Source organism: Corapipo altera, unplaced genomic scaffold (assembly GCF_003945725.1).
Source record: "Corapipo altera isolate COAL_440 unplaced genomic scaffold, ASM394572v1 22b, whole genome shotgun sequence".
Classification (NCBI taxonomy): Eukaryota; Metazoa; Chordata; class Aves; order Passeriformes; family Pipridae; genus Corapipo; species Corapipo altera.
This window is the reverse complement of record NW_020884876.1, coordinates 17697527-17713361: the sequence shown is the minus strand read 5'-3', so window position 1 is coordinate 17713361 and position 15835 is coordinate 17697527. Positions and strand designations below refer to the sequence as shown.

General features: G+C 36.5%; 1 protein-coding gene across 1 annotated transcript in view; it reads right to left on the bottom strand.

The window, feature by feature from the left end:
- PDGFC (platelet derived growth factor C) overlaps positions 1–15835 on the bottom strand; it is a 123620-nt gene that overhangs the window by 39366 nt on the left and 68419 nt on the right. The window contains exon 2 of the mRNA XM_027636180.1: positions 12583–12778. Coding sequence (XP_027491981.1) covers positions 12583–12778 — 196 coding nt within the window. The remainder of the gene's footprint in view (positions 1–12582; positions 12779–15835) is intronic.

Genomic DNA, 15835 nt, shown 5'->3' with positions numbered 1-15835 from the left:
ACATCACTTCCAGCAGTAGACATCACTTCCAGCAGTAGACATCACTTCCAGCCAATAGAGCGAATGAGCATAAAAGCCCCAAGTATCTTGCCATGTCTACATTTTCCATGAAATAAAGATACTCAAGGTATAAACAGAGAATATTTCTAACTGCCATTCACCAAATATGGATTGTAGTTTCTGCGCCAACCTACTTTGAATACATCTATTTTAGAATATACAGTACTGTACATTAGGAACTCCTTTATGGAAACACAGATTCATTCACAAATGTTAGATGGTTGCCATGGTTCTCTCTGCTTAATCTTTCCTCTTAGTGATTGTTAACAGCCTGAGGCTTCTAACTCAACTGCGCAACTCTCTCTGTATTTCTACCTTGTTATTTAGGATACATGAGGAAAAAAAAAAAGTTTAATCCTCAGATTTCAATTCTCTTCCCCTTGATTCACTGTAAGGCACTTGATCATAGATATACACTTTCAAAACTGCAAAACAAGACCGAGTTCAAACCCACAAACTCTACTCTTCAAACATTTGAACACTTTTCATGAAAAGGGTGCACTCATTGTTTGATTTGGAGAAAGTATCTACTGCATTACCACTCTCCAGTCTACCAAAAAACATATTTCCATTTTCTGTGGATCTGTTAAAAAGTGGAGGTATCATGTGAAGCTGAGACATATACATTTTGCAAAGCAGCTTTTGTGCCTTGGTGAACTAGAGTCAAAGCACTGCATGTAAAAATAAGAAACTCAAAGAAATTTGTCTCTTCACACTTCTGTCCAAAACTCTCACTTGTGTCAGAAGTTCATTTCAACACCCATTGATAAACTGCATATTGTTCAAAACATAGGCTTTCCCTGATGACTACGAAATTGGCACACCAACACCTCTAGGAAAGAAATCATCATGCCTGGTGTCTAGGTGCACTGGTAAACACTTAAGTATCTCCACCTTAAGCATATGCATATCTCATAGTTCTGAAAGTAACATCTGCCTTGTGGGGAGGAAGAAACATTAACTTTTACACAAGAATGAGAATTTGTAAATTAGATACATTGGTAAATGTAACTCAGGTTTTAAAACAAAATAATTCTATATTCAGACAGCAAGGCTGCAATTACTTAAGCATATATTAAACTCCTGATATGTATTAAGCACTTAAGTATTTTCAGGAACACAGAATCACATAATTCAGTCCTAGATAGCCTCTGTTATGAACCAGTTTATACTGGTGTAACTTGTACTGATACATCATTTCAAGCACTTGAACAAGAATCTTATAGAAAGAGACACTATAATCCTGCAGATCAGATGTGGAGGTAAGAAGGAAAGACGGTTTCCCAAACTCTTCCTTTTAAAAGACCAATTGTCAAATTTCTTAGAAGCCACAAAAAAACTATGTATCACAGAACAACAGTATTCCCCAATGTCAGTGAGAATAAGAAATATGTTTAGCTCTTTTTAAATAAGGATTAAGTTTGGTCCAAAAATGACATGTTATAAGTAGAAGAGATACAAAAATCAAAGAAGTGCATGAAATTTCATACCAGCATTACTATTATTTAATGTCAAAGATGAATTTGGGAAAATTGGAAAGCTTGGAAAAATGTACTAACACATATGAATCAGCCTACAAATGATACCCCAGTCCATTGATTACCTTGGCCTTCATCTTAAAATACAAAGGATAAATTTCTGTGGAGATGAAGGCTCCAAGAGTTTCCATCACTCACAGTTACTATGCTACACTTACCTTATTAGTATCCTTTTTACAGATTCTCTTGTAACCATATAAAATACAGTGAATAAAAAAGATTTTCCTCAAAATTAGAAGTTACTTGGAAAGGCTATTTTTCAAGGACCAAAAAATGGGTAACATCTACATGAAACATTTTCTTGTACTGTTTCACCTGCAATTTCTCTACTTTGTGCTACTGACTGCATGTGTGGACCACAGATTTCTTTATTATTCTGCACAAGTTATGAATTTAAATAATAACACATATCAGAAATGGTATAGGAATATATAAGAACATTCTTACTACTCTGCACAGTAGCACTCCTATTCTTTGTCATCTGCCCCATAAAGTATTACTTGTATAATTTGTTATTATGATTATGATTATTATGTACTTACAATACAACACCATGTGGAAATGATCACCAGAGTTCAGGGTCCTGCTGCACTATTCACTATACTTTCCAAAGCACTTTTGTCTTCATAAAGATGCAGCTGTTCTCAGACAGTTGAATCAGTTGAATCAGTTCAGTAAGTATCCTACACTGTACAGGACTACTCACTCCGAATTTTGGAGAACTAAATGCCTTACCAACTTTTTGCCAGTACTCCTCTTTAAAGTCTGGTATATTTTATCTTGAGAATTACAGCAATCATAATAAACCACATGTTCCTACTGTACAGATAAACATTTTGTAGAAGATCAAAAACACTAATGGACCTTAGAATTCACATTAACAGCCAAGGTTGTAAAGCGTTCTTTCTAACCCAGTGTAAAATATTTTCCTCTCCTCGTACTGTTCACAGTGGTCAATGTATCTGTTCCAGCTCCTGTGAATCCATAATCACATTTTTTACCATTGTTTTTCAAGTAGTATTTGAAATATTTATTTATTTATGTAATTGTAATTTTTTTTTAATGCACAATCCAAGATATTCCAGGATATAAATACTGGAATGTAGCAATGTCTCCAGTCAATGATGTGAAAACTACTGTCTAAGCAATTTTCTAATAATATTCAAAAGCATATTTCTTTTTCTTGCGGGGGGTGGGGGGGGTGGATCATAAAGGGCATAAGCAGCATTTTCAACAATGAGAAGATTCACCCAGGGCATTGCAGGCAGCAGCCCTTCCCCTCAAGCACTCTCTGAGGTTAGATAACCTGAGGTTAGAGGACAAGTGGAGGAAGATAAAAAATAAAATATGCATAACAGGTGGAGAAACACATTATCCGTCTAGGAACAGGATAGTTGGAATGCCTGCTATTCTTGTTTAATCCTGCTTATATACCTGACGGTGATTCTTTAATCCTTACTGTACTTAGAGTTTCAGTAATCAGAAAACATCAGGAAGGGAGTGTGTGCTATGTTTAAACGGGCATACTTAGACACTACATGAGGTAACTTTAGATTATGTTGCTGGGCCCGCCTCTGCAGCTTGCATTTCTTTTGCAAAAGAATCAAGACATAGGTGAGCCTCACCAGAAACTACGGGTGGCTTTTGAATCTGTCTATGTCCCTGAGCTCAGGTGGTGATGGCTCACAGTATGTTTTTCTGCCCCCTCAAAGTAGACATTTACTTCTATATTTTAATAAGTGGTGGTGTGGGACCAGGGGAACTCCATCAATAACTGTTCCCATAGCACCCTAGACAGAAGCAATACCCAGTAGCTCCACACTCACATTCAAAGAAAATAACTTCAGTCTCCACCACTAGAAACACAGCCAACTACAGTAACACGAAACAATTTTAGAAGCAATAAATTAGGATTAGGACCATTTACAAAAATATTTTGATACTGGGGACACAGTTTACTTTATTCAAACAGCTTGCTTGAGATTGAAAGGACCAGGAAGTAATTTTAAGGAGCTTAAATTGTTTTTTGAGTCAATGACTGTAGTCTCTGGTGTGAAAAAGGAGTAAGGGATTATGTCAACTGCCCACTCATCAGCAATCACTCTCCAAACACTCATCTGGGCTGTGAAAATAGGTTTCAAATTACTTGCAAAATAATATGTATTATAGTGTCCTCTAGCAACAGTGTATAATAAAAATGAATGCTGGATTTATTATAAAGGAGGGAAAAGTGGGTGGACAAGAATGCAATCTCTATGTTTGTGCAGTATGTCCTCCTGATCACATCCATCTATGCTATGCTGTCCTCCCATTCCACTCAGAGAAGTATCTCCCTCACTTTCCCTTTATGTTGCATTCTGATTTGCTTAGAGAATACAATTTTGCAGCTATAAGCCCTTTCTGCAGCACAGTTTACTCTTTCTGAAGCTTGAAATGTGTGTTGCAGTCATAACCTTACTACTCTTCAGTTTTCTGATTTGTTTTTATCTTCTTTTATTACCTGTGATATCTGCTTTGCCACATTTACAAAACTCTTATCATGAGAACGGTATTAAGCAACTTTTAATAAGCAATAGAGAACCCAAAAGAATGTGTATACTGGATAAAGTACACACCTGTGCCACCGTGTGAACAGTGGACAGCAGCTAAAACAACAGCACGGGACCAGCTAAAGGATGAGTTAGTGTTTGAATTACTTGGCAATCAAAGAGTAATTTTTTTCAGGAATCACGTTATATCCAAAAGAAAGAGCTTTCTTTAAGAGAAAAAATAAAAACAAACCAAACAAAAAAGCCCCATAATTTTGTTCAATGAAGTCAGAATAGAAAAGAAATGGATCGAGGTATTTCTTTTGATGCAAAAGACCCCACTCATTTTTTTTCTTCAAAACATTAAGAAAGTAGGAAGCATAAGTCTATTGGATTCTTTTGTATTCATTAAATTGAAATAATACTGCTCTATTTCAATTCACATTAAAAAAATAACCTTTGTAGTATTAAACTTTTTCTTTATATACAAAAGAACATTTTTTAGATAATCGAATGACTCTGGTCCTAAATCAATCTAACTTCTAAAAACTTTGATCCCCATCCCCACTCTCATACTCTATTTAAATCCATTTAGTATTTGGACCTTTCTTGTACTGGTACCACTTTTCAGTTGTCTTGCAAATGGATTGAGCAATTAAAAATCAAAACAACAACAAAAAAAGCACTCCACAAACATCAGAAGAAATTACCAGCTGCCTTAACACAAGTTTTATGGCATTTTCTACATACCACTCCTAAAATGCCACCTTCGTGCCACTGATACAAAGGACTTCTGATTAAATCAGCTATATCATATTAATTCTTTCCTATCAGTATTTGAATTAAACTAAGGCACTTGAATGTTAGAACTTGTTCCAGCTATTTAAATGATATGTCTCCCTTTCAGACTTTGAATAAAAAAGATTAGCAAGTAATTCATGTGTTTGGAAAAAAGTAAATATTATGTATTAAGGAATGAGCATTCATAGGCCTTTTATAATCCCATATATTAATGAATCATTCCTCTTCAAATGGATCTGACTCACAGAACAGAGCTATAATAAATTTTAACTTTAGATATGATTTCATTTTAGCTGAAGAAGTTATAGCCAATTATGAGACATTTTAGTATCACTGATATGCAGAGTCACCTAAACAGAGCCTAGTGGGCCCATATGTGCAGCATCTCATAAAAAAACCCCAGGTTCTAAAACTGAACAACTGAAATTCTAAGGCAACAGTTGTAAGAAAAGAGTTTTAAGGATTAGTCTTACTACAACACTAATCTCTGCTATCAAGATTCTGTGGGTTTTAGTTCCGAATGTTTTGGGGATTTTTTTCCCAATTTGAAGTTTTAGAATTTTTGGAAACTTACTGTTTTCTGAATTCTCAAATAAAGGTGGCAGCAGCAATCCCTTCATCTTCAGAAGTGTGTGGGGAAGCAGTTAAAATCCCAGCAGCCCAGCTACTACTTAGCAACATGAGTCACCATGAACATTGTCTGTACCAATTCCACTTTAAATACAGAGTTCATTTAAAGGTCTTTCTCCAGTTATTCAGAGTCAACTTGAACTTTGTACTTATTCAAGAGATAACTTCACCCTCTGTAATCACAGTACATGAGAAGCATTTAACACTGTCCGACACTAAAGACAGTCCATCAGTTGTGTCCAGAAAACAATTTTGTTGAGAACTAGACCTTGATAAGGAACTTGTTGCCCTCAAAACCCCCAGAATTAATACTTACTTTATGTGGAGAGTTAAATTTCTTTTGTGAATCTATGTTTGATATTAGTATGTTCTTCACATATATATCAACATTGACTCTATAATGTACTCAAGGCAAAACAAAACAAAAAAATTCTTTTTCTTCACTGGGGATCAGGGTGTGGGGTGGAATTTCTTCTGTCTAGAAGAAAATTATGCTGATACTATCTTTTCATGCATGTGCTCTGTTGATGTTGCAAGGTGCTTCCGTAACAAGTAGCCAAAAAGAAACAAAACGTCTATCCTCCTTTTTACTGAAGCATTGGATAGTCACAGTCATGCATCCATATTTTACTCCACATATTAAACATACAGATTTGTAGTAATTACAAGAAAGGCAGTTCCACGGGGTGCAAGTTAATCATTGTGTCTTATATGATACAGAAAGGTTTCTTTAGAAAATTATGTCACAGAAATTTTAGTCTTTTTATTGTGTTTACCATAACTTATCACTGCATAATTCATGTAAACAAAAAAAAAAAAGGACTGCTAAGAAAACATTTTTTTTCCTCACAGTCAAAGACTAAAGACAGTGTCTTTATGTTTCCTCTTTAATACACTTGTTTCAGCCTTGTCAGACTTGGCCAAATCTTTTTAAGTTTTTAACTCTTATGCACAATTTCCTAACAATAAATTCATTAGGAATGCATGTGACTGCTAAAGCAGTCTGGATTACAGTTTCTACTATAGAACTTTGATGTTCTGTGAATGGAAGGCAACAGCTCAGTCCCAAGAGATCTGATGTGAAAGCAAGTAGCTTACAAAAATACTAGGGAAAAGGAGGCAGTGAATTTTATACATGTGGCTCTGAATAGTAAAGCATCATACTAAGAACCCTCAGAGGAAGAACATTCCCAGTATTAAAAGTTAAGTATTGAATTTGACATGAAGAGGTAAAAAAAGTGCATAGATTTTACCCTAAGTTAGCACTGACAGTTGCCTTCAGCTTAACTAATTTTCTGAAGGCAAATGTTCTACATATTACACATATTAAGTAGACAAGCTTTTGAAATTCTTTCAAAACATTACAGACTAATGCTTCACTTATACAGTTCAATGCTGCTGCTAAAAGCTCCCCTCCCCACCAAAAAACCCAAACAAAAAAAACATGCACAATACAGACTTCAGCTGTTAAAAGTTTAAATTATTAGAGGACTAAAGAGAGTTGGAAATTAGTGTAGCTATCCTAATATGAAGATGATGGTAAAATGGTATTTATTATCCAACTATCAGTTAGTTCCATATTCTTTTACACGTGTATTTTATCCTTATCATCTTATTTACAGTAATTGTACTTTGGGTTTGTGACACATTTCTGTGTTTTATAATATGCAATAAAAGTCAGACTGTAATCATCTGATGATTAGAAAGAACAGCTGTGACCACTACTAACATGAACAACTAGAACCACTCTGTGCACAAGGAGAGAGCAAGTTTGAAACATGCTACTATGTAAGCAAGATTTTTTTCTTTTCCTTTCCTATTGTAGCCTTGCATTGTAATGCTCCAATGTACAACCTACTCACAACATCAGACTTCCTTTTAAGGGCAGCTGTGGCATCCATGTTCTTCCTGGAAGAAAACTAAATCTGTGTCTTCCTGTCACAGAGGAGTTCATCAGAAAGCTGTTATCACTTCATGTTCTCAGCTACAGAAAGCAACAAATTTGGACAGCAAGAAACAGTTGAGCAAAAATCAGCTCCTGGTCAAGAGGAGTCATGGAACCTCTCTGATGACAGGAGCTGTCTGGCACAGAAGTCTAATGGTTTTATGATTAAAACAGCATTGAGGGGCTAGCATAATGAAAATAATGACCTTTCATATCAGCTATCATAACAGCAGAAGAAAAATTGCATTGCTTTAGTCAGAATGGGTAAGCATACACAATCTAAATCCACAATGCCTCTGTTTGCTAGAAATTCAGTGTAATTTCTATCATGTGAACAGTACTGCACAAAACACACAGGAGTGGCATCCGTCCTTTTGGTTTGTTTGGTTTGATGGGTGATGTTTTTGCTCATAATCTTTTCTTTTGCAAGTCACAACTGAAATCAAATGAAGTGTACGAGACTGAAATTACTGCAATATTGCAGAGGATTTATATATCCACATTATCAACCAAATAACCTAAATCTCTTCTAGATATATCCATGGATCTGGTTTTAATGAAAACTGGAGTTTGTGTTCACTTTGGAAAGGACACAGTCAGATTTTTAACATTTTGTCCAGAGAAAGGATCAAGTGCAGATGAAGTAGAACAGTTGTTAAAAAAATCATTAGCTGTCTTTTAAGGAATGTAGAGATGATCTGTATAAATTTCAAGCACATCGTAACTTCAAAACCAGGATAAAAATCACCTGGTGAAATACAGGCAAAATATCAGAATTTTAACCCCAAAAAAATGTAATTTAAACTTTGTTTCTAAAACATACAGAATACAGCAATCATGCTTAAGACTGATGAGAATTAGCACAACATGCATATTAATGTTGTTTCAGGTGAGTCTGGGTCAGGATGGCTGGTCTTAGACATAAAATTTGTTGTAATGCAAATGTTCAGCATTAGTAAGTATTGTAAGTTGAATTGTAAGTAATAACAGAGTGAAAAAAAAGCCATGCAGGGTCACTTCTGATTCACATTGAGGAAAATATCTGAAGTGGAGACTAGACCCTCAATATATCTGTAAAATGTAATATTTGTTCTAGATGAAAAGACTTCAATGAATAGCTTGAAATGTCAGAACTGATGTCGTGGTTTGAACTCCTCAAAAATCCAATTTCCAAGCCCCCCACAATTTGCCTCAATGTAAGGAAGTTTTCAGACAGGCACAACTCAGCATGGGGGAATTATATCAAAATTTATTACTTACATAATAAATACTATAATATATGTATATACAACAATCTTAACTATTTCTCCTATGGTAAAGCAACATATTTACATAGATCAAATCCCTCCTTTCCCTCCAATAAGGAAAGAAGAAGATCGCTTTCAGGGCAGCACAATCTCTTCTCTTCCAAGCAGCAGTTTCATTTTGTCGTAGCTGAAAAATATCTCTCTCTCTTCATTACAACACATGGTTTTTTATTTCTCACTCCTCTCAGCCCTTCGACTCCAACCGAAGGTCTCTCCCGTGGGCTGCAAAGCAGGCACAAAAGTCGCCTTACCATGGCCATATCACTGGGTGCGAGGCATCTCATGAAAGTCCCTTCCTTGGGGGTCAAGTTCCCCCAAGTCAGAACGTTTAGGGGTTCTCAGTTCAGTTTTTGCCCCAAGTGTTCTAACAGAGCTCCTTTGCTTCATCTCTGCTGCAAACGTGGCAGGGGGGAGGCCACTTCCCCCGCATTCCTTGGTCTGACCGTCCTGGTCCAGCTCACAGGACATCTCCGAGTTCTCAGCTTCTCTCCCTCTCTCTAGCTGCTGCTGCATTTCAGAACTTCCTTCAAATGGAAGCCCACCTCTCCTTCCAAAGGTGGGTCTAAAGGGTTTTGGGGAGTAATTCAGTCTTACCCCAAAACAGTCTCTGCTGAGTTTTCTTTGCTCTGTTGCTGGCTCTCTCTCTCTTTGTCAGACATCTCTGCGTCTCTCAGCCTGGCTACGTGCCATGCTGCTGCTTGCCAGTTATCTTCTCTTGCTCTGTGGAATTTCTCTGTATAGTCCTCTGGCCAGAAGCCAGTCTTAGCTCTGGTCATTCCATGCTGCCTCCACCGCTGCTCCAGCGTCTTTCTGCCATCCACTCACAGTGAAGAAACTCTCCCCCAGCCTTTGGCCACAGCACCCGCTCCAGTTTTAACACTGCGCTGGGCCCCCACAGCCCAGCCTTGGCCCCCAACGGGGCTCATTGGCCCCTCTCTCTAACACATGGTGTCTCAAGTCATGGCTGCCTCTCCCTCCAGCTACGTATCAGGTCTCCTTTTCCGGTCTGTTGTAATATGTTAATTTCACAGGGGTGAACCTGATTGGCTCAACACCAAGAACACTACCGCAACTGCTTTGGAGAAATCCAAGTATGGAGGTCAGCCAGATACAGGTATAAGCTTGCCATAGTTTTAGGATACATCTATGACATATTTTATTCACCACTACTATTCTATATTTGTTATAGAACTATGTCAAACAAAAAACCCTTATGCAGCTGGATATCTTCATGTTTTATCTTTCTCCAATGTATGAGCAATATTTGAACTACTTTGAGATTTAAAAACTGTTAATTCTCATAAGCTTATATACTTCAGCCTATTCTCTCATTGGTCCTGTGAGCTACACTGCAGGGCATTACAGCCAACAATGATGATGGAGAAAGCTCTGGCATTACCCAGAATAAGAAGCTTAACAAATAGGTAGAGGAACTGAAAACTGTGACAGTTACCACTGCAGGTAACTCATGAGGTTGTCTCATACACTACAGAAGGGAGAGAAAGACATCTTGATACACACTGTACACTGTTTCACAGAAAGTCTAATGGAATGCTACCAGGCTGCAGTTTTTACCTACATTCAGTCATAGGTCAGAACTAAAGGTATAGAGTTATAATGGATTTAATTTCATCTGATATTTTCATTCTGTGTTTTGTCATACGAACTTGCCTTTGTTGAGTACTCCACAGCAACAAAACCAAATTGTTTGTTTCAAGATGGCAGAAACACAGTGAAGCAATAAATAGTACAGGATCCAGTCAATAAAAAACCCTTAATTTTTCTACAGAAAATACTGGAAAAAGGATTAAATAATTTTATTAGGAACTCTAAGAGGTAAGACATGCAAGACACAAGCCATAAAGAGATAATACTCCGATAACTGGTAACTTACTTGACCTGAGTAGAATTATTTAGCTATTTAATCTGTGTTTTAGTTTTTTTCCTCAATTTGTCAGTTTTTATACTCCCTTCATATCAAACAAGGTACACTTTCTCTTCCTTTACTGAGCTTGTTACCAAATTTAAAGTTCAGAGGAATCCTAGCTACGCTTTTTTTTCTTTTCATTGAAATCAACAATACAACTGTCTTTTTCAGGGGGTCATGTCTTCCAATCCAATTTCCTCAGAAGCGCACGTACCAGGAACTGCATTCATACAACTTCCTAGCAGCCCTGCACAAATACTAGCATGATAAGATTACAACCAAGTGAAGATTATGAGTGACTTATTACTGTTTCTTAATTTGTCAGTACTTTTGTATTCAGCACATTGATTACTTAAAAGTACTCCAATTACAATACTATTCTAGTTATAATATTATAAAATATTTTGACTTATCTTACTTTTCTTTTTGCAAGTGGACGAATGAATCACCCTACCTGGATTTTCTTTCACTTGCCACTTCACTCTGCCATATGCAAAGAAAAGAAAAAGCAAGCTAAGTTTTCACTTAAAGAAAAGAATTATTGTGCAAAGGGAGTGCACTCATCTGAGTTATGTTTATAGTACTTAGTATTTTAATTCTATTTGACATCCCATGATAATTACTCCCTTCAGAATTATGAAAGAAAGATAATTATCCATCTGTTACAAACTTCTGCTCCCAAATTAAGAATAAGTAGAAAAGTAACCTCTAAAAATTCAAATTTATTATCAAAAGTTGACACTAGATATAAAAACAATGGAATATCAGCTAATTAGAAAAACTGAAAGCAAGAATCAAATCACATGTGTCTATGAGGTACACAAAAATAAAACTCAAAACAGAAAAACAAAACAAACAAAACCAAATTACTTTTAAAGAAAAATCTTGTGTGAAGTATCTCTCCAGGAACACATCAAAGGAGAATATGCGATTCAGATGACATATTTTATCTGCTGCTTAATTTACTGAAGAGTTCAGACAATGTACCATTATTGACAAATCAAAGTTTTTTACAATGTGTTGCTGCAATGTCCAACAGGTACAGGATATAAGAGTTAAAGACCTCTCCCCTTTCACTCACCCACAGGAAGTATATAGTCAGCCCCTACTACCTCACAAATATCCAAAACATTATCAACCAGATGGCTTGGTTCAGAACGACATCTATCTTGACGCCCGTTATGTCACAGTTCTTTCTCTTCCAAACTACGAGTAGTACAAATGAGATTCATCTAAGAATCATGGAAGGAAACAGAGGTTCCACAGGTACTACAGACACCTGGGCCACTGACTGAGCTGGCATATACTTACTGACGTTGGGGAAAAAACAATACCATTGAAGAATGTCAACTAGTACAATACTGTAAGTGCTGTTTTTCATAGCAAACAGAGAACATGACCATTTAAGGCCATTAAAATATTGTGGAGTAGTGGGTGGGGGTTCATGAACAAGGAAGTATTACTTTTTGTCATAACCTGAATTCCGCTTCAGGTAACTTGTTTACCCAAATCTTCTCTGTAAATATTAGACATTAATCATTCTAACATTCCTTCAAGAATTTTTTCCCAGATATCAAAACTTGAGAGAGAGATTAAATATGTCACATTTTTGTATCATATCTGTGTTCCAGATACTGAATGCAGAAGTAAAAATGGAGGCATCCTGGAGCTTTCAAGCATGAAAACCTTCTCAAGCACTGTAAAAAAAATATCATAAACTAATACTTTAAAAGATGCATTTTATAAATATATAGACATGTCACAGTTTTGCAAAATTCAAGCTTTTTTTTCATTCCCCAACAACCTCTTTTCATATTTTCCTAAGTTTAAAGGGAAAGTAACTTACTTGCAAATGTCATCTTCTGGGTCCTCAAGCCCAAATCTTTCATCAAAAGTAAGCTGTATCCATACATTTTCATCTAGTGCTACCAATCTCCACACTAGTACAGTATTGCGTGGGTATGTGTGTGGAAACTTGGGGCTGTGAATACTTCCATTAGTAGTCACAGTAATTATCTTCTCATGGTGAGGATCCTGCACACCTATAGTAAAGACACAAAACAGATGCATTAATACTCATTCTTTCTCCTTTTCCCAAAGTGTTCGTACAGAATGCACAGATAAAGACACTTTTGTTTTGTTTGCTTTTCCTCATCTTGCGAGAATCTGTGTTTGGAAAGTCAATATAGTACAAACCACCTGAAAATCATAAGTATTACTTTCATGGCAAAAAGTTATTCAAACCCAAGTCTCAACTGCTGTTCAGAAAGCAGAACAGAAGTTCAAGTGGAAATAAATGTGACTGCGTAAGTGGACTCCTCACGTCCACCAGCCCAAGGGCTACATCACACAGCCTGCTGATGGTTTCAGTTCTTTATTACTCGAGATTGCACAGAGATCACACAAGGGTACAAGGAGAGGTCTGCTCATATCTACCACAAAAGATACAATACAAATTTGTCTCTTGTTAATGGAGACTGTCCTACATTTACTGGGCCAACTGATAAAAATTCTGATGACCAAGGGCTGTATCAGAGTAAAGTTGTCCGCGTACAGGAAAAAAAGTGGGACGTGCTTGGGAAACTTGGGAAAATCACCAATGTAAAAAATTGGGCATTTACAGATGAGCCACCATCAAGGGCATTCCTCAAAATTGTTCACAGCATTGTTAGACTAAATATATGCAAAATTAAATTAACATTTTACAATATGTCAAGAAATTAATTAAAAAGAAATAAGGCAACTACGTTTGATTTTTAAAGCCACAGTAACACTGACACTACTGAAAAGACCTATTCAGGTTATTAATCCATAATGAAGGAGAGGGAAAGGACTCATCTGGTGAGCAGCAGCCATGCCTTTCAGAGCCACAACAACTCTCTTCACATTAACCCAAGAAACCTCATTCTCAAGCGTCCAATACTCACAAGAATTCATATCGAGCTGCTGCAATCAGCTCATATTGGGGATTTAGCTGCAAAAAGAAAAGGTACGGATCTAATCTGTATACAGTTTAACCTTGTGACATATAACGATGAAATCTCTAAACTACAAAATTTATTTCCAAAAGCATGTCGAATGAAAACCACTTCTTTATGCTACAGCACATGACTTTATTATCTTTGGCTTTTTCTAAAAACCTGTATACAATGAGGTTGATATTTCAGTCAGAAAATTATAGGAATTCTCAGAGTTATCTATTTATAACTTTTGTAACAAAATAAGGTTATAGGTTTGTACTGCAGAGTTAATATTACTTTGTTTTCAACTATTCATTGTCTTTTTCAGTTAGATACTTTACCATTTTCCTGATTTTTTTTTTATAACCAGCATTATGGTAATATTCATTTGAAGCTATAAAAGAGATACATACTTCAGTCTACTATGAAAATACACACTGCAATTGTACCTTATTATAGCTACATGTAAAAGTTGACAGCTAAATGGGTGTTGTGCAAGAAAAGAAGGCCGCAGAAACTGCATTGCTATTTTAAAGTAATCTATACTTAAATATAATTTAAAGTCTGACAGACTTTTCCCTTCTATTCCTTTGGATTTGTGCCTTCCACTTGTGGTATGAAACTGGTAAATTTTAAGTAGAATGGATGCTTATATAAAACTGATGGAGTGTGGTCTTGCCAGTGTCCACATAGCCTTGCAGAGGACTGACTGCAGTAAGAGAGGACAGCGTGCAATAACAAGAAAAAAAGGCACAAACCCAGAATTCCTAATTTAGATACTTCACTGGGTTTTTGTTAGCTGAGTCACTAGCATTTTTCTATAATGTATAATCTGTCAGCTGAGAGCTGCATGTGAAACACAGGAGCCAACAATAATAAAAATTACTTTCCCAGAGATTAGCACACCAGAGTGCTATTTCTAAAGTATTCAAAGGATCACCATTTCAGAGATGGTGTCAAAGCACGGTATCTGATGACACTGTAATCAGTGGTCTGTTTTGTCTTTAAAAGCACAAACATGATTACAAAGCAGGATTTCACAACATATTAAAAAGTGTTTTCTTTTGCATCATCAGGACACTGATAACAACAGCGCTCCAAGTCAGGACTGTAAATAGTCCAGGCATATCAAATGAGAAGTCAATAAAAAGGGGTAAGAGAATGAAAAAATGTGGCAATTTAGTTAAAAAAAATTATTGGCACCTCCACTACCTTCAAGCTTCTCCATTTGTAATGGAAAAATAGCTACTTACTTTAGCACACAACAATGTTACATGAACATATCAAATTCCCACACACACACCACTTGCTCCATTTCAAATATTTGCTCTTGCACAGTTGAATTTCTTCTCTTACAAAAGAATTATTTTGTATGACTACAAAGGCAAGTAATTGCTGTCGCTGGAGAATGAAGCTTGTTATTTCTCTAAGCTTCAATATTCCTTTTTATCCGTTCTACATAAATTGTTCCAATGTACTTTAAAAAGCCTTCCTCGTTCTACAGAGTTCATGGATGCTTTGAAAATTTCTTTTTAGTAGACTGTGTGAAAAGCACAGGTACCTGAACACAGCTAAGATGAGACTATAGTATCTGTTCTTTGTGGAATGACTTTGCAATTCTTGGATTTATTTTAGGTATAAATCAGTCCAAGTTACACTCAGAAGAGAGTAACAGGCTCACTCAAATTTACAGTGGTCAGCTGTATAACTCCAAAGCTATGTACATAGCTGCTGTGAACTGTCTGCCTTTCTATTAACAACTGTCCTCCGCACCCTCACCCTGCCCCACAACTGCCAAAAAAAAAATTAAAAAAAGATTACTGTACAAACACCATTGAATAAGTCTGAAACATCACTTTCAGAGCAAGGACTGAAGTAAGCAAGGCACCACTTCAGCCAGGAGGCAACAATACCATGCAAGGGAAATGGGGACAAGACAAGGACCAAAACAATGTATTTGCATCTTCAGTAAAAAGTTTAATCAGATGATGAGCAACCGAGATCACTCAGGAGAAAGTCCTGGAAACAATTCAAACCAGAAGGGAAAAATCCTTGAGTTGACCCAGGGATATGACACGGTTACTAGGAAAGGACAGCACATGCTTAGCATAGCCTGAAGTCGAAGAATGAGTCGTCGCA